This window comes from Stegostoma tigrinum, chromosome 5, assembly GCF_030684315.1.
Source record: "Stegostoma tigrinum isolate sSteTig4 chromosome 5, sSteTig4.hap1, whole genome shotgun sequence".
In the NCBI taxonomy this organism is placed as follows: domain Eukaryota; kingdom Metazoa; phylum Chordata; class Chondrichthyes; order Orectolobiformes; family Stegostomatidae; genus Stegostoma; species Stegostoma tigrinum.
Window position 1 is genome coordinate 27,267,936 of NC_081358.1, and position 19,769 is coordinate 27,287,704.

The 19,769-nt window shown below is 42.3% G+C and overlaps 1 protein-coding gene across 1 annotated transcript in view; it reads right to left on the bottom strand.

The window, feature by feature from the left end:
- terf1 (telomeric repeat binding factor (NIMA-interacting) 1) overlaps positions 1-6,481 on the bottom strand; it is a 36,582-nt gene extending 30,101 nt beyond the window's left edge. The window contains exon 1 of the mRNA XM_048530118.2: positions 6,222-6,481. Coding sequence (XP_048386075.1) covers positions 6,222-6,459 — 238 coding nt within the window. The 5' untranslated portion in view covers positions 6,460-6,481. The remainder of the gene's footprint in view (positions 1-6,221) is intronic.
- Between the last annotated feature and the right edge of the window lie 13,288 nt (positions 6,482-19,769).

Below are 19,769 nucleotides of genomic sequence, written 5' to 3' on the forward strand. Positions count from 1 at the left end.
TCAAAATGATGAAATGCAACAGCAGTAGGGAGGGAGGGCAAGGTCAAACATGACTAGATGCAGAAATCTAGAGGAGGCAAGCAGACAAACCTGGCAACTGGACAATCACTGCCAGTTCAAAATCTGGATTCTGCTTGTGCTAGGATATTAATAGATTCATACACAATAAAGTGTGATTTGGCAGTGTCTTCCTCACAATTGATTGAAATGGCTGAAAGATTTCAGGACCGTCTTTCACAATTTACAGGCAGGATTATAAAATGCAGAACATCTGAAAAGATCAGTGACATACAGTGAGGGTGGAGAGGTTAATTCTGGATAGCAAGCTGGTTAAAAGAGAATGCTACACCTAGGGTTACGTCTCCAGATGTTACATCAATAAGGACTGTGATGGGTGCGGTGAGAATATTAAATGTAAAACAGATGGAAGCGATAGGCACAAAAAACAAAATGGCTTGGATGATAAATGCAGATAGAACGAATATGATTCCACATTTTATCTTTTAACCTTGGATGGTGTTGAACAGAGTCATTAGTGACTACAAACTTAGACTCTCAAAATAGACACACACAGATTGAACTCACGACCATCAGAAAAACAAAAATAACCTCATCTGTTTTAAATGGAAGGCCCTCAATTTTTAAACAGTGATCCTCTAGTCCTAGATTGTCCCATGTGTGGAAACATCATCTCCACATCTATCGAGCCAAGATTCTTCAGGATCTTAAATGTTTTAATCAAGTCATCTCTTACTCTTCTAAAATCTAGGAGATACAACCGTAGCCATCCAATCTTTCTTCATAAGATAACCAAGTCATTTCAGGTATTAGTCAGGTAAATCTTTTCTGAACTGCTTCCAACACATTTATATATAGCAAACTTTGTTTTAACTGGCACCTTATGAACAGGCACACTTAATGAACCTATATGATGAACCTGACAAAATTATATACTTCAAATACCCCAAAATGTACAGTATTATTCAGTCCAATTATTACAATTTTGAGTCAATTTCTCCCCAAGTACCACAATGTACTGCGATATCCGAGCAGTCAGTTGAGGGTGCGAGTGTGAAGGCTCTCTGATGGTAAGTTTTATTTAAGGTAAAGTTACACTATTATTTAAGTGATTTATGCAGTAAATAAAGTATAAGAGTGATGTGTATATGCCCTAAATTACTACTCACTTTTAATACAGCCAACTTTTTATTATCTGGCATCTGTGGGACAAGGAGTGTGCTGGTTGAACTAATATGCCATTTGATCAAGAGGTTCCCATAATCAATGTAAAAACACTAAGTAGGAGAAACATAATAGTAACAGGCATGTTGACCCTCAGGTTAAACCACCACCAATCGTCTCTCTTTAATGATCTGGTAAGCTTATGGCAACTTTACCTTTATGGCTGCTGTAATGTTTCCTCTCATATTCCATTCAATTTGCTTTCTTAATCACTTGTAACTACAAAATAACTTCATGATTCACGCACCAGGACAGCCAGATCCCTCTGAAACTCTCAATCTAATAATTTATATATTGGACAAATTGGGCAAGTTCACATTCTCAAACATTACATGCCACTTGCCAAATTTAACTCATCCACTTCACTGATCTACATTCTTCCGCAGACGCTACATCTCCTTGACAACTTCCTTTCTTATCTATATCATGGCAAATTTAGTGGCCAAACGTTCAGTCCCTTATCTAAATCATTGATATAGAATGCAAATAGTTAACAATCAGGTCCTTGATCCTTGCTGCACTTCAATGATAACCTGAAAATGATCTCTGACTCTCTGCTTCCTGTTGAGTAACCATTCCTTTACACCTGCTAATGTATAACCACTTACGGCACGTGTTCTTATCATGTGTGGTACCTTAATGCGGCACATTATTAAATGCCTTTTGGAAATCAAGCACAATATATCCATTTGTTCAATGCACATTGTGTGTTAATTTCAAAAATGACTGTAGTAAATGAATTTAGCTCAATTTCCCTTTCACAATGCAGTATTTACTCTGATCCTATTGTGATTGCCTAAATGCCATCCTAATATTTCCTTAATAGTGGGTTCTGGCAATTTTCCTATGACAGACATTAGATTAACTGCCTTATAATCTCCCGTTTTCAGCCCCACACACTTTCATAGAAGAGATCTTCCGCCATTTTCCAATCCGGTAGCATCCTTCTAGAATACATATAACCCTACAAAATTCCTTCCAATGCTGCTACTCTATATGCAGCCATTTTTTTTAGGATGCAAGCTATCTAACCCTGCAGATGTGCTTAGCACAGATAAAGTTGATTTCTGATAAAGTCATTCTTTCTCAATGGAATAAATCTTCGCTGAAGATTGTTCAATTTCTTTGTGAATATTTTTACTATGTCTGTACTGTTCTACTTTTAAAACCCAATTTCCCAATTGACATAAGCAACTGTGTCTTCACATTATTACAGTAACCATTATTTGGTCTAAAGCACTATCTAGAACCCAACTTCTCCCCTTAAAACTGAGGTAGGATTCCACCATATTATGATTGCTGTTGCCAGAAGGTTACTTTACCATTCAGTTACTGATTAACATGGTCACGTTGCATGGTTGGCTCTCGAACATATTATTCTAAAGGAGCAGTGCCTGACACACCATGAACTAATTTTCGAAGCTACCTTTGCAATGTTGGTTTGGCTAATCTGCATGCAGACTAAAGTCACATGTAATTATTGTGCTACATTTCTAAGAAATCCTATTTTTTTTTCCTATTGTTTCAACAAAGCCATTGTGCTCCTGGCCACTCTTCCACTCCCTAACCCTGATCAGTTATCTGTAGCTTCACTCCTCAGGCACTCATTTGTGCCATGTCACACATTCATGCCTTCTCTTTCTTCAAAAGGGTCACACCTTACTGTTGCAGCACACTGAAAATCAAACCCTGCTATTGGAAGCGTGACAAAAGTTAATGATTTTATAGAAGAAGGTAAAACTTCCCAATTTACCTGCCTTATAGAACTAGGTTTTCATAAAGTTCTGTACTTAACGAGGATTGCTACCTATTACAAATAAACACATCCTAGCTACAGATAAACAATATGATGAATATGCTAGAAATTCTAACTCCTCTATAAAACTCGACACACACACACACACACACACGGAGAGAGAGAGAAAATATGGGTAGAGGAAAAATCATGGAAGGGAGTCTAGTCCTCGCTGTTCAGCAAATTCTCTCTTCTCCAGGTATTTTCATGTGCTGTAGAAGGCACAGAGGAACTAGCTCATAACTTACAAAGTCTTTCAGCAAATGAGATGAAATAAACTGACTTTTTGCAGGGTTCAGGTTTTTTTTATCATGTTCAGAAAAGGACACTACCTTCCTTACCAGAGATGCAATTGCTTCTTGCTGTCTCGTTCACATGCACAGGCTGTTCAGCTATGAGGAAGCCAATCACATTGCTGTTGATGGGCAGAAAATCTTTGTCATCGACAACTTGTCATCATACCACAGCCCAATCATTGACTTCATTATACACACTCCCTGGTTCAAGAATATCTGATGTAACCTAACCCCAGTTTGAACAAACAACAATGTAAACAGAGATAACAAGGTGTAGGGCTGGATGAACACAGCAGGCCAAGCAGCAGCAGAGGAGAAGGAAGACTGACATTTTGGGCCTGGACCCTTCTTCAGAAATGGGGGAGGGGAAGGGAGGTCAGAAATAAATAGGGAGAGAGGGGGAGGCAGATAGAGGAGACAGACCGGTCAAAGTGGCGGAGATGGTGAGTGTAGGTGGGGAGGTAGGGAGGAGATAGGTCAGTCCAGGGAGGACGGACAGGTCAAGGGGGCGGGATGAGGTCAGTAGGTAGGAGATGGGGGTGGGGATGAGATGGGAGGAGGGGGCAGGTGGGAAGAAGGACAGGTTAGGGAGGTGGGAACGAGGACGAGCTGGGCTGGTTTTGGGATGCGCTAGGGGGAGGGGAGATTTTAAAGCTTGTAAAGACCACATTGATACCACTGGGCTGCAGGATTCCCAAGTGGAATATGAGATGCTGTTCCTGCAACCTTCAGGTAGCATCGTTGTGGCACTGCAGGAGGCCCAAGATGGACATGTCATCTGTGGAATGGGAGTGGGAGTTGAAATGGTTCGCGACTGGGAGGTGCAGTGGTTCAGTGCGAACCGAGTGCAGGTGTTCTGAAAGCGGTCCCCAAGCCTCCGCTTGGTTTCCCCGATGTACAGGAGGCCACATCTGGAAAAGCAGATGCAGCATACCACATTAGCAGATGTGCAGGTGAACATCTGCTTGATGTGGAAAGTCTTCTTGGGGCCTGGGATGGGGGTGAGAGGGGAGGTGTAGGACTTCCTGCGGTTGTAAGGTAAAGAGCCAGATGAGGTGGGGGCTGGAGGGGGAGTGTGAAGTGGACAAAAAACAGTCATGGAGAGAGTGGACCCTCCGGAAAGCAGATCAAGGTGGGGAGGGAAAAATGTCTTTGGCGGTGGGGGTATTCTGTTTTGGTTGTTATTGCGGGGAGGGTGTATGAGGGATGAGTTGTGGGAAATGCAGGAGACACGGTCGAGGGTGTTCTTGACCACGGGGGGGGGAGGGTGTGTGTGTGTGTGTGTGTCATTGTGGTCCTTGAAAGGTGAGGGCATCGGAGATGTACGGGAGTGGAATGCCTCATCCTGGGAGCAGACGCAGAAAAGGCAAAGGAATTGGGAATAGGGGATGGTATTTTTGCAGGAAGGTGTGTGGGAGGAGATGTACTCTAGGTAGCTGTGGGAGTCGGTAGGCTTGAAATGGTTATCGGTTTCTAGGTGGTTGCCAGAGATCGAGACAGAGGGGTCCAGGAAGGAAAGAGAGGTATTAGAGATGGTCCAGGTGAACTTAAGGTTGGGGTGGAAGGTGTTGGTGAAGTGAATGAACTGTTCGAGCTCCTTGTGGGAGTATGAGGCGGCGCTGATACAGTCATCAATGTAACGGAGGAAGAGGTGGGGTTTAGGGCCAGTGTAGGTATGGAAGAGGGATTGTTCCACATAACAAAGAGGCACCTAAAGATGTACCTAAAGATGGCGAATCTACTAACGATTCCAATTCTATTCATGTTACTTCCAAAATAAATTCATAAAATCCTTGAGGTTTGATCAGCCCATTTGGTTGGACAAATGATATCCAATGCAGAGTAACATAATAAAAGACAGAACTGGGACAAGGGGGGCTATTTTTAGGATTTGCAGATTCTGTAAGTAATGGTGTGACAATGGGATCAGTGCTGTGGAGCCACAAATGTTTACAGTGCATGTTTCATGACTTAGAAGACAAATATATTGCAGCCAAGTTTGCAGGTATCACAAAAATAGGCAGGAAGGCCCGTACTGAGAATGATACAGACAGTCTGCAGAGAGAGACACAGACTGGTCTCAAATGGGTAAAAACTTGGCAGATGGAAAAAAATTTGGAAAAATGTGAGGCTATGCACTTTGGCAGGAAGAATGAGTGAGCTGAATATTATTAAAATGGAAAAAGGCTGCAGAGAGCAATGTAACAATGAAATTTGGGAGTCCTCATCCATGAATCACAAGAACCTAGCAACCAAATTCAGCACATAATAGGTAAGGCAAATGAAATGTTTTGCAAATGGACAGCATTAGTCAGACAACAATTCGAGTACTGTTTTGACCTTCTTCATCATCCTCCCCTTCATCGGCTTAAAATCCATCAAATTTCATCTCCCTTCAACATGAAGTCATAAAGCCACTCAAAACAGTATTTCACTTTTTCAATCCACAAATGCTTACAAACCAGAGTCTTTCCATTGCTTCTAGTTCATATTTCAGACTTTAGCTGAGATTGGCTGCAATGTTCCAGCAGTCACCAGTTGGCTAGACAGCTGGTTTGTGATGCCAACAGCGTGGATTCAAATCCCACACCAGCTGAGGTTACCCTGAAGGACTGTCCTTCTCAATCTCTGCCCTCGCCTGAGGCATGGTGACCCTCAAATTAAACCACCACCAGTCATCTCTCGCTAATGATCTGTACCTTTTCCTAAACTTTAGTAGACTCACGGCGAAGAAAGCGAGAAACCAGCTCTCCAGGGGAGCATATATTTTCAGAAACTGACCGGAAGCAGTGGAAGCTCTAAGCTTCGATGAGCACAATGTTGATGGAGGATTTGTGACAGATTCTGTGGGAGTGTAAAACGGAAAAGGGACCGAAGGGAACACTGACCATTCATGGTATCCCTCATCAGCCTGAATTCCGCGTACATCCCTGCCTTGAAATACCGATATAAACAGTAACACATGAAGTCCGCGATCCAGCCGTTTGCCACCTCCACCATCTGCAAGAAATCATCGCCCACACACAGGCCTCTGTTTCTGATCCGCCGAGCATCCTCCCTGCAATTCTCGACCTCCATCTTCCTTCGCCCCACTGCCCGCGGTGTAACCCTAAACACCTTCCCCATTCCTTACCCACCCGGTGTAACCCTAAACACCTTCCCCATTCCTTTCCCACCCGGTGTAACCCTAAACACCTTCCCCATTCCTTTCCCACCCGGTGTAACCCTAAACACCTTCCCCCATTCCTTTCCCACCCGGTGTAACCTAAACACCTTCCCCCATTCCTTTCCCACCCGGTGTAACCTAAACACCTTCCCCCATTCCTTTCCCACCCGGTGTAACCTAAACACCTTCCCCCATTCCTTACCCACCCGGTGTAACCCTAAACACCTTCCCCCATCCAACCCTAAATTGTGAGTTCAAGGCAGAGCACCTGTCCTGGAGGGTAAAGTGCATTATGGCTGGAACAAGTGGTGTAAGCCAATTATAAAAGTGATTTTTGACTTGGGAAAGTCACCATGATGGCACAAAATAGCTGAGAGCTCGCTGAGGAGATGCAGCTGAACAGAGATACATATATCCAGAGTGGACGAGGAGGTCCTCCAGACAGATCCATGGAAGACACTGGGACTAGGTATCTGTAGTACATTCATGGTGGTGAATGCCAAAAGCTTCATCCTAAAGGTCTGATAATCCTGCACCAAGAGGTTCAATAACCTCAATGATAAAGGTCAATGACTGCACGTTCAAATGTCATAATCAACCAACTGCATTCACTCGCTTCACACACAGCTCAATTCACCACATCTCCATCCATCTATCTATCAGTCATGAATCATTTCTAAGGGAGCTTCATCTCACTGTCACAGACATGTTATTTCTCCACACAAATCTCGCAGAGTTAGCTATTCAACTGTGCCAGTCACTTTATGCAAATACATTGCCTGAGCTCTCAGTTTCTTATTTATTGCAGGACAAGGTGAGAGCACAACCTCCTCCTCTTTCTCACATTTTCGTCATTCTATAAACTATTTTCAGTTAAAGGTCACTCGTGGTTTAAGTGTGCTTATTATGGTTATTGCCAACCCCCTTCACCATAATGAAAACAAGTTGCTGGAAAAGCTCTGATGGCATCTGTGAAGAGAAATCAAAGTTAATCTTTTGCGTCTAGTGACTCTGCCTCAGAACCTTCCCCTTCACCATAATCTTTGTGACTTTATTTTTTTCAGATACCCTAGATCTGCAGCCTGGCCAGGTATCAATAGTACAGTGGTTCAAGTGTGGCACAGTGGCTCAGTAGTTAGCATTGCTACCTGACAGCGCCCGGGACCCGTGTCCGAAACCAGCCTCGGACAGTTGTCTATGTGGAGTTGCACATTCAGCCCATGTCTGCGTACTCTAGTTTCCTCCCACAGTTCAAAGGTGTGCAGGTTAGGTGGATTGTCCATGCTTAAATTACCCAACTTACCAGAGATGTGCAGGCTAGATGGCTTTGCCATGGCAAAGTCAGGATTACGGAGATAGGGAATGGGATGGGCTGAATAGCCTGCTTCCACACTGTAGGGATTCTAATGGTTGAATAAAGAGTTGGAAAAGCAGCAAGTCAATAATGTTGAAGAAGAGCTATCACTCATTGTCGAACTCATAGGCAGTAGCTCAGACATCAATACAGTGTATACTTTGGAAGAAAACTTAGAGACTGAAATTTATATGCAATGATACTAGTGTGCTGCAGCCAGGCTATTTAAGAAGAATGGTGAAGTTTCCAGTGTTCCCTTGGGTGAAGTCACAAGTTCTGAAGAAGGCCCAGATGAGGGCTTTTACAGTGTGATGTATAGATGAAACCTGACTGGAATGTACTTTGAAATGTTTGGTATATTGAAGTCTGTGGTCATTGCCAAGGAATGTGGAAGAGCTGGACACTTGCTTTGCTCAAGGCTTTGTTGAGAACTTGGAACATATTGTTGTAGGTTTCTCTTCTCACTTGCCCTGGTCTGTTGGGTTTACTTTGGATATCAACAACAGAAGTCAATTCCACCCAATGTTCTTTATTAGGGCAAAATATACTACAGAAACCTTACCAATACAATGCCTTTTTTTTATTGTTCCTCTGTTCAACCTGGATGGCCTCAACTGATAAAGTGTGAAGCTGGCTGAGCACAGCAGGCCAAGCAGCATCTCAGGCGCACGAAAGCTGACGTTTTGGGCCTAGACCCTTCATTAGAGAGGATGAAGGAGGCTCACTGATGAAGGGTCTAGGCCTGAAACATCAGCTTTTGTGCTCCTGAAATGCTGCTTGGCCTGCTGTGCTCATCCAGCTTCACACTTTGTTATCTTGGATTCTCCAGCATCTGCAGTTCCCATTATCTCTGGCCTCAACTGATGATCCTTCCAACACCACATCCATTCGCACGGTCATGATTATTTCTTTATCAGATATTGTGACCAACTTACTTTAACATGCTGTCTATCCCATCTGGAAGTCTTGCTTTCATGTATTTCAGCTGTCATTGTCTTGGTACCATTGGAATCAGTATAAACTGTGACATCTGGTTATTCAGTCCCACCTCACTCAGAAAGTTCTGCAGCTTTTTAGTTTGACCCTGGCATCTGTGAGAAAATGTACCATGCAGCAGGAAAAAGCTGTAAAACTGGTAAGTGAAATGCATTTGTTTTGACTCACCTTGCATACTTCAGAGTCCAGGATCAGTATACCCATGTCTAATTATTGCCATTTTCTTTTCCTACTGGTTTCTCCCTCTGGCATCCTGGAGTCACGGCTGAAGCCACAAAAGCACCAGTTTGTTTCCCTAAATGTTAAATCTCTGGTTTCTGCTGCTTTCTTGACCTTTCAAGCACCCCCAATTTTCTCACCTCCCTGACTTTCTAACACCATACAGCTCAACGATCCATGATCCATTCAGGCATCCATGATCCATGGTGTGTGCCCTTGGTTTTGGTTGCATTCCACTGAGGAGCTATCATCCTCACAAGCATTCGTACTGAATATGGTTTGAGACAGAGATGCACTTGGTGAGCTCCTGCACTACCTGCCTGATTCTCCTTGATTGCCTGGTGGGTACTTGTTCCCTCACTGTCTGCATGCACTCAAATTGCTGGGTGACCACAACAGATATTTGCTATCTGCCTAACTCTTATTCTCACAGCTGGTCTTCAGTGGTGACCCTTCTTTAACCAGGACGTTCCAGTGGGATACGAGATATGTTTTCAATGGGACTGAGGTGCACTCTCATGCTTCTTTATTATTTAACTGTATAAACTTACTCGGAAAGTAAAATGAACACTTACAGATCCTTAAAACAATTCAGCATTTTCTGTCCTTAATCTCTAGAAAAGCTTTGGAAGTTGGCATACTTGGAGTCACCTTGGTTGTGAGCATGTGCACAATGGCTGTAGAAATCTATCTTATTTTACTTGATGAGTTGTCACCCTGATCTGTTACTATGCTGCTTGATTGCTTTCCTTGAAAAATGTAGGAAGTTTCTAATCAACCTGTTCAGAGGTGTTACTATACACCTCTGAAGCAGGTGGGACTTGAACTCAGGCCTCTTGCCAAATACATGCTGCCAGTGTTCGTTCTCCTGTTCAGGCCCTACCTAATCCATTGGAATTTGGAAGAAACTGCAAGAGAATTTGTTTCAAACTAAGACATAGCCTAAAAGCTTGTATTCATTTTAGAAAAAGCTTTTGGTATAAGTTAGACGGCAGATAAGTCACCCTTATCTCTTTCTTAGCTCCCACTGGAGGTATAGTCAGCATGTTGCAGGAAACTGTGAAGCTGTGCCTCAGTTCGATGTTTGTTTTTACTTTGATGTTAAGTAGGTCTATTTGATTGTCAAATTATTTATTTTTGATCCTAAATCATGAAGCATTATTCATCCTTAAGTGGGTAAACTGTGAACTGTCTTTGACGCTTGGCAATTTGCTTCCAAGTGAGTGAAAGTTAACATTTTAAATTTGTCACAGTTTATCCTGAAATTGACCTCTGGCATCACATTTGTGCCTTTTTCCACCTCGTTCAACTTCAACCTTGTCTCAGTTTATCTGTTGTTGAAACACTCATCTTACCAATGTTACCTCTAGATTTGACTACTTCCGTAAGTTCCTGGTTGGTCTCCCGTGTTCTAGCTTCTGTAAATAGAAGTTATGAAAATTCAGCTGCTCTTGTCTCCGAGTCCTATCTGCTAGTCACCTCTGTGTTCACTGATGTACAATGATTCCTGGTCAAGCAATGACTTGATTTTAAAATTCTGGTCCTTGTTTTCACATTTCTTTTATTCATTCACGGGATGAGGGCATCGCTGGCTAGGCCAACATTTATTGCCCACCCCTAGATGGCAATCAAGAGTCAATCACATTGCTGTGGGTCTGCAGTCACATGTAGTCCAGACCAGGTAAAGAAGGCACTTTCCGTCCCTAAAGGACATTTATAAACCAGATAGGTTTTCCGACAATTGACAGCCGTTTCATGGTCATCATTAGGTTCTTATTTACAGTTTTTTTTAAATTCAGTTCGAATTCAACCATCTGCCGGTGTAAGATTTGAACCCGCGTCCTCAGAACATTACTCGGGTCTCTAGCTAAACAGTCCAGCGATAATACCACGAGGCCTTCACCTCCCCTATGGCCTCCCTCTCTCCTAAATTCCTCCATGGCTTTGCCCCTCCAACTCTCCAAGATATGTGCACTCCACAAATAAGAACATAAGAACTAGGAGCAGGAGTAGGCCATTTGGCCCCTCGAGCCTACCCTGCCATTTAATAAGTTCATGGCTGATCTTTTTGAGACTCAGCTTCACTTACCCACCCACTCACCATAACCCTTAATTCTTTTACTGTTCAAAAATTTATCTAGCCTCGCCTTAAAAACATTCAGCGAGGTAGCTTCAACCGTTACACTGGGCAGGGAATTCCACAGATCACAACCCTTTGGGTGAAGAAGTTCCTCCTGACCTCAGTCCTACATCTGCTTCCCTTCATTTTGAGGCGATGCCCTCTCGTCCTAGTTTCACCTGCTAGCGGAAACAACCTCCCTGCCTCCACCTTATCTGTTCCCTACTTAACCTTATCTGTTTCTATAAGATCTCTCCTCATTCTTCTGAATTCCAATGAGTATAATTCCAGTCTACCTCATAATCCAACCCTCTCAACTCTGGAATGAACCAAGTGAATCTCCTCTGCACACCCTCCAGTGTTAGTATATCTTTTCTCAAGTAAGGAGACCAAAACTGCACACAGTACTCCAGGTGTGGCCTCACCAGGGCCCTATACAGCTGCAGCATAGCCTCCCTGTTTTTAAACTCCATCCCTCTAGCAATAGCAGACAAAATTCCATTTGCCTTTTTAATTACCTGCTGCACCTGCAATCCTACATTTAGCGATTCATGCACAAGGACACCTAAGTCCCTCTGCACAGCAGTGTGCTGCAGTTTTTTACCATTTAAAACATCGTCCATTTTGCTGTTATTCCTACCAAAATGGATGACCTCACACTCATCAACATGGTACTCCATCTGCCCACCACTTAGACTATCTATATCCCTCTGCAGACTTTGTGTCTTCTGCACACTTTGCTCTACCACTCACCTTAGTGTCATCTGCAAATGTTGACACACCGCACTTAAACACCCATTTACCCCTGCTCTTTGCTTTCTACTGGTCAATCAATCCTCTATCCATGCCAATACATTACCTGTAATACAGTGCAACTTTATCTTATGTAGCAGCCTTTGATGTGGCACCTTGTCAAAAGCATTCTGGAAATCCAGATACACCACATCCACAGGTTCCCCATTGTCCACCATGCAAGTAATGTCCTCAAACAATTCCACCAAATTAGTTAAACATGACCTACCCTTCATGAACCCATGCTGGGTGTTCCCAATGGGACAATTTAAATCCAGATGTCTTGCTATTTCTTTCTTAATACTGGAATCTTGTGCATTTGACAATCATAATTGCCGCACCATTGGTGGCCATGCCTTCAGTTACCTTGCTTGTAAGCACGGAAATTTCCTCCTTAAACCTATCCTCCTCTGTGCTTCACTTTCCCCCTTTAAGAGGCTTAGAACCAACTTCTTCCACCAAGTATTTGATCATATGATCTAATTCACTTAATATGGCTTTGTGTTATAGTTTTTTTCTAAGGCTCCTCTGGAATTTTTTTATCATTCATTCATGGGATTAGGGTGTTGCTGGCCAGGCAGCATTTATTTCCCAGAGGGCAGTTAAGAGTCAACCACATTGCTGTGGGCTTGGAGTCACATGTAAGTCAGACAAGGCAAGGATGGCAGTCTTCTTCCCCAAAAGACATTAGTGAACCAGATGGGTTTATTCTGACAATTGACAATGGATTCATGGTCATCAGTCGGATCTTAATTCAGGATATTTTTTATTGAATAGAAATTCCACCATCTGCGGTGGTGGGCTTCGAACTCAGGTCCCCAGTACATTGTCTGGGTCTCTGGATTAACAGTCCAACGGTACTACCACCAGGGAATAGCCTCCCCTAATGCCTTGGAATATTTCATTTTGTTAAAAGCACTATAAAAATACATGTTGTTGTTGTCCTCTGTGCTGAAGTGTGGTAATGAAAACAGCTTGCACCCTAAACATAGTTATTCTGGTAAACTGTCCAAAATTAAGATTAAAGTTCCTCTAATTGATATGAATTTTATATTTCTCTAAAGCGAAATGTTTTTTCTTCCCCCTGTGTGAAGCCATACCATCTTTATTAGAGTGGCTACACATTGCTGACTGCAGTATGAGGCAAGTTGCACTGTCACAATTCACCTAGGTGACTTCAGTGTCACTTTCTACACTCATAACCTCTGACACCCAGAAGGACATGGACATCAATAGATGGAACACCCCCCTCTCAAAGCCACATAGAACCCTGACTTGGAACTGTATCTCTGTTCCTTCACTGTCACTGGCTCAGTAACTTGGGATTCTCTTCCAATCAATAACGTGGAAGGACCTCTTCAGATGAGCTGTATCGTTTCAATAAAAAATAGCCTACACCATGTTTTCAAGGTTAACTAGGGAATGGGCATCAATGCTGCAATGCGAACGTTATGAGTAAAAGTAAAGTTTAGTGTTGGTTCCCTGAAGACAAACAAAAACAAACATTTGACTCAGAGCTGCAGACACCTGAAATCTGAAGAATCTGGAGAATTAACATTTTGTGATCATAATTCTCTTCAGAACCATAAAACCACAAGATGTGGAACAGATTTAGGCCATTTGGCCCAGCAAGTCTGCACTGCCATGTAATCATGGCTGATATGTTTCACAACCACATTCTCCAGCCTTCTCCCCATAACCATTGATCCCCTTACCAATCAAGAACCTATCTATCTCTGTCTCAAACACATTCACTGACTTAGTCTCTACAGCCCTGTGGAAACAATGATTTCCACAGATTTACCACCCTGTAAACAAAGAAATTCTTCCTCATCAATTATAGAGTCATAGAGTCATTTACAGCACTGAAACAAACCTTTCGGTCCAACTCTTCCGTGCCAACTAGATAACCGAAACTAAACTAGCTGCTTTTGTCCTTGTTTAGCTCATATTCATCTGAACCTTTCCTATTCATTAACCTGTCCAAACGTATTTTAGGTGTTGTAATTGTACCAGCCTCCACCACTTCTTCTGGCAGTTCATTCTATACACTCACCACCTGCTGTGAGAAAAGTTGCTCCTCAAGTCCCTTTTAAATCTTGCCCCTCTCACCTTAAACCTATGCCCTCTTATTTTGGGCTCCCCTACCCTGGGAAAAAAGACCTTGGCTATTCAGTTTATCTGTACCCCTCAAGATTTTATAAACCTCTGTTAGGTTGCCACTTAGCCTCCGACCCTCCAGGTAAAAACGTCCCAAGCTACCCAGCCTCTCCCTGTAACTCACACCTCAGCCCCGGCAAGATTCTTGTAATTTTTTTTTCTGAACTCTTTCTAGTTTAACAACACACTCCCAAAGGATCATTTCTTCTCTCTGAGGCTGTGCTGTCTGGACCAAATCTCTCCTAACAGTGGAAAGATTTTCTCCATGTGCACTCTATCCAGTCCACTCAGTATTCTGTAAGTTTCAATCAGATCGCCTAACCCTTCTAAACTCCATTGAGTACATGCCCACATTCCTAAGCCGCTCCTCGTATGACATCCCTGGGATCATACTTGTAAACCTCCTCTGGACCATCTCCAATGGCAGCACATCCTTTCTTAGATCCAGGGCCAGCTCACAATATTCCAAATGTGGTCTGACCAGAACCACATATGGCCTCAGCAGCCCATTCCTGTTTTTGTATTCCAGCCCTCTTGAAATGAACCCTGACATTGCATTTGTCTTCCTAACTGCCAACTGAACCTGCATGTTAACCCTGAGACAATCCTGAACTCGGACTCCCAAATCCCTTTATGCTTCAGATTTCCCATTTAGAAAATAGTCTACACCTCCATTCCTGTTCAAGAGTAGAGTCTCTTTCCCACATTGTATTCCATCTACCACTTTATTGCCCACTTTCCTATAAAGATTGTAGAAGAAATTTACAAGGATGTTGCCAGGACTCAAGGGACTGAGTTATAGGGAGAGGTTGGACAAGCTAGGACTTTTTTTTTCTAGCGCAGGAGACTGAGGGGGGATCTTATAGAAGTGTACAAGATCATGAGAGGGTGAATGCACTCTGTCTTTTTCCCAGGGTTGGGGAATCAAGGACGAGAGGGCATCAGTTTAAGGTAAGAGAGGAAAGAATACATGGGAACCTGAGGAGCAACTTTTTTACACAGAGGGTGGTACGCATATGGAATGAGTTGCCAGCGAAAGTGGTTGAGGCCGGTACCTTAACAATATTTAAAAGGCATGTGGATGAATACATGGATAGGAAAGGTTTAGAAGGATATGGGCCAAGTCCAGAGAAATGGGATTAGCGTGGAAGGACATTTTGGTCAGCATGGATCAGTGTGGGCCGACAGGCATGTCTCCGTACTATAGGAAACTATGACTGTTTGATTTCTAGCCTGATTTCTACTACCTCTCCACTTCCTCAGCACTACCCTTTCCTTAAGCAACAATGTTCCTCAGAGTTTTCTTAGTTTCTGAAGAGTCATTGGACTTGAAACATTAACTCTGCTTTCTCTCCACAGATGCTGCCAGATCAACAGGCATTAGATGTTCCAAATACACATCATAAATTAGGAGAGAAGAACAGAACATGACAGAGACCAGGCTTCATTGGTTGTCTTCTCTGCAGGTATTATAACCAGCCGTCCTGACTGATACTGAGTGACCATACATTCTTCAGGACTCAGATAGACGCAAACAGATTATTGATGGAGCATCTGTCAGATAAACCATCTGTGAATGTCAAGCACACTGATACCGTGTTTGACAGGGAAATAAATTTAATTTTCAAAAATGATCCCTTGTGAAATAGAAACCAATATTGCCTGTTTGGCAATAGGTGTTAGAGATGATGCTGAAATGACTATCTGAAGTCTATACATTAACTGCAAAATGCACGGTGACAGGACAATAGACAATAGGTGCTGGAGTAGGCCATTTAGCCCTTCGAGCCAGCACCACCATTCATTATGATCATGGCTGATCATCCACAATCAGAAGGACAGAAAGATGCGAGGATTTGTAGAGTTGCATTGAAATGGGTTAGAATTCTGGGAAACTGTGGTCTCAGCAGCTATTTGTGCAGCATCAATTTGAAACAAATTGTCCCGGTTCTCCTTCTTCCTACTCTCCACATCTACTGCATCCGTCTGAGTTGCTAGCAAAGACAGGGGAGGAGTGTCATGTGATTGAAACATTCTTGAAACAACACATCTTTGAAAATTCACTCAATCTCAGCTTCGCTTTTTTAAGACCATATTTTAAGTGTTTAATGATTGTCATAGACAAGAGTGGAAAAAATTTGCAGCAGAGGTAGAAGTCGCATGACGATGCACAGTCACTGCTTGTATACATCGTGCGAGCACAGTTCTCCAAACAATTAATATTCACCCATTTTGAAGAAAGCTCAGTGTTCACTAAATGTTAACTCTGCTTTCTCTCCACAGATGCTGCCAGACCTGCTGAGTTTCTCCAGCAATTTCTGATTTTATTTCAGATGTTCAGCATCTGCAGTTCTTTGTTTTATTTTAATTGATATTTACTTCATGTCAGTGCACTGGAGCAGGACGTCTACAAAGCTAATATTATTACCGTGCATTGCACTTGGAACCAGAACTAGAACCAGAAATTGGAACTGGAACCAAAAGTCTTGTACTTCTTGTTGCTGCTTTGCTGTCACCTCCCTAATGTCCACTCGCCAGGCTACATTGCTGCGTTCATCAGCCCACTCTTTGCACAGCTGCGCCAACCAGCTTGGCACCTGACTCTTGAATGCAACTGTCATCCCTATGTGTATCCCTATTCTCCACTCCTCACGCTATCACTCTTGTAGCCCGGTGCTTCCCTTCTCTCGCTGTCCTGTTCTTCTTTTTCCCTCACTGATCACACATCCCTAAATTTTGTAGAATGCAGGTCAATTGATTGCCTCAACGCGGTTTCTCAATATGAACAGTTGAGGTGTTGTTGTCTGAGCTGTTGTTATAAGGTTTTTAATGAACTGCAGTGACAGCACAGGGTGCGGATTATGTGCTTTTGCTGTTTTTGAAGAAAAATTACACCTGCCACCACAATTGTCAAGTCATACTGCTAAAATATTCAAATAGTCGACTTAAGGAAAGTGCAATTTTGATTCATTGTCAGAATGGTTAGTGGAAACTGCTTATGTTCTCATTATCTTGCCAATAGAACACATCCAACATTTTGATGATTGGCACATCATCTGGCAGATGTCAGCACTGTTGAAATTTAACTTGCATTTTGGAACACATGGAGAACTTTTGTACTCTAACTTACTCTTTGAATTCTAGTCACTTCTTCCACAACTGCACCACTTTTGCACCATATACCGGCAGCTGAGTTTCCCAAGGTCATCAGCTGCTATGCTGCAGTAGGTATGGCAGAAAATCAAAAAAACTGGGTACATATAAAAACAAATTGAATGGTTGTTAAATATTTAACTGATTATCATGATATGGTATGGTATGAAGTGCTGGGGATTCTCTTATATATGAACATACAGATTAGGAGCAATAGTCCATTCAGCCCCTTGAGCCTGCTCTTCCATTTAATAAGATCAAGGCTAATCTGATTGCAAAGTCAAATCTGCACTTACCTCTGGCCCTGATGACCTTTCAGCCTATTGCTTAATAATAATCTATCCAACTCTGCCTTAAAAGTATTGAGCATGTCTGCCAACACCACCTTTTCAGGAAGAGAATTGCAAAGTCCCATGATCCTCTGAGAGAAAAAGATTCACTTTGTCTTTTCTTTAAATAGGCAAACTTTTAAATAGTGACTGCTAGTTATAGTTTTATTTCTTTTGTAAATATATTCAGATGACATTTAACTTCAGGAGTAAATGGTGACTGTAACACTACTGTAGTCATATGTGAATGTTTTGCAGATTGTACAGTGTACGCAAGATAGACAGTATGATTTGTATATGCATTTATTAAATATCCTGTTTATGGGAATAGTTGTGATGACGAACAGTACTGTTAATCTTTACATACATTTTGACTTAAATTAAACAGGTATTCTGATGTCACATGAGTTTTATAGACAACTACATGCACATAAATAGACGATTTGTACAGAAAGACTTTGCAGTTCAGTAAAACCTAGTCATACAAAAGTACATAATAGCAGTTTTAACAAAGTAAAATGTAGGACTGTAGAAGCTGTCAGTTCAAATTGATTGAGAGGAGCTAATTTATGATTTAATTACAGAGTGTTGAGAAAAGAAGGTGGGTTCACAAAATCATTCAACTTCCCTGGCCTGTAACAAGCCTTCTTTTAAAGAACATTCAATCCCTACAGTGCGGAAGTAGGTCATTTGGCCTATTAAGTCTACACCAACCCTCCAAAGAGCAGCCCACCCAGTCCCCCACTCCATCCCTGCATTTCCTATGGCCAGTTCACCTTGCCTGTACCTCCCTGGACACTATAGGCAATTTCCCATGGCTAATCCACCTAATCTGCACACCTTTAGACTTTTGGGAGGAAACCGGAGCACCTGGAGAAAATCCATACAAGCATAAGGAAAGCGTGCAAACTCCATACAGACAGTTCGCTGAGGGGGCAATTGAACCCACATCTCTGGTACTGTGACGCAGAACTGCTAACCACTGAGCCACCGTGCCACCCATAAATAGAAATTATTAACTCAATTACTCCTAATTAGCTATATGTTTTGTGTTGCAATTGGTAGAAAAATTTAAATTAGAAGGAGATGACAAGATTTAGATCAAGTACTTTAATCCTTTGGCAATTTGGTAACTTATATCAAACAAAAACATTCTACATTGCTCATTTTAACTGAAAACTGTAAGATTAAAAATTTCTTGTGGCTGCACCTATCTTCATGTCATTATGTTGCAATTCAAATTTTCACTGTTAGTAAGCTAGAATGTGTGAGGCTAATGAATGTCTTTTCCACTGGTCAGAGAACTGTTAGGGTTCACCCTCAATTACATCAAGGAGACCTGATGGAATTAAATCAGGCAACTCATGGTCCTTGGTATGGAGATCCCTAGCAGCAGAAAGCTGCTGGAAACCACTGGCAAATCAGAGACCAGCAGCAAATTGTCACTTCCAGTCGGAGCATTAGACGTTGGCAGAACTGCACCCACTTGGGCACAGGATCACGGGGTACCCTGAAACCAAAGGTGAATGATGACCAGATGGGGATTGTAAGAAGGTGCCTGATCCCACTCCCCAAAGGCCACTGGCAAACCTAACAGTTTGATTGATGGGCCTTCTGAAGGTTCTGGAATGCTTTCCTATTCCAATTAGGTTCCTGAAACACCACCAAATTGTGGTGGCCTCGCGGATAATGGGTGTTGACTGACTCATTAAGGAGCTTTACTGCACTAACACCTTTTGCCCGCTGACTTGTTTGTCGAAGATTTTGCTGCTATTGATAGACTGATATGGGCCTGTCTCATGACGAGGTGGCCCAGCCACCATGATTCTCACTGCCCTGGTCTACACTAGATATAGCCCAGTAACTTCCTTTGACATAAAGTGTCTATCTTTGAAATCTATGTAGTAAATTCTTTCCTCAAGTATTTAGTACATACTATATTTTCCACTTTGCTGATATAACTTCTGCATGATTACTAAAGGTGTCTTTCATTTTCTTATAATGGTTTTGTGTTGAAGTATACAAATGCATTGTTCCTTTGGCATCTTCATCTAGAATAATTAGCCTGCACATTAATCAGAAATAACTATATCTTAAAATAAATAAAATATAACAATGAAGATGAGTCATAAATAATATCAACATTAG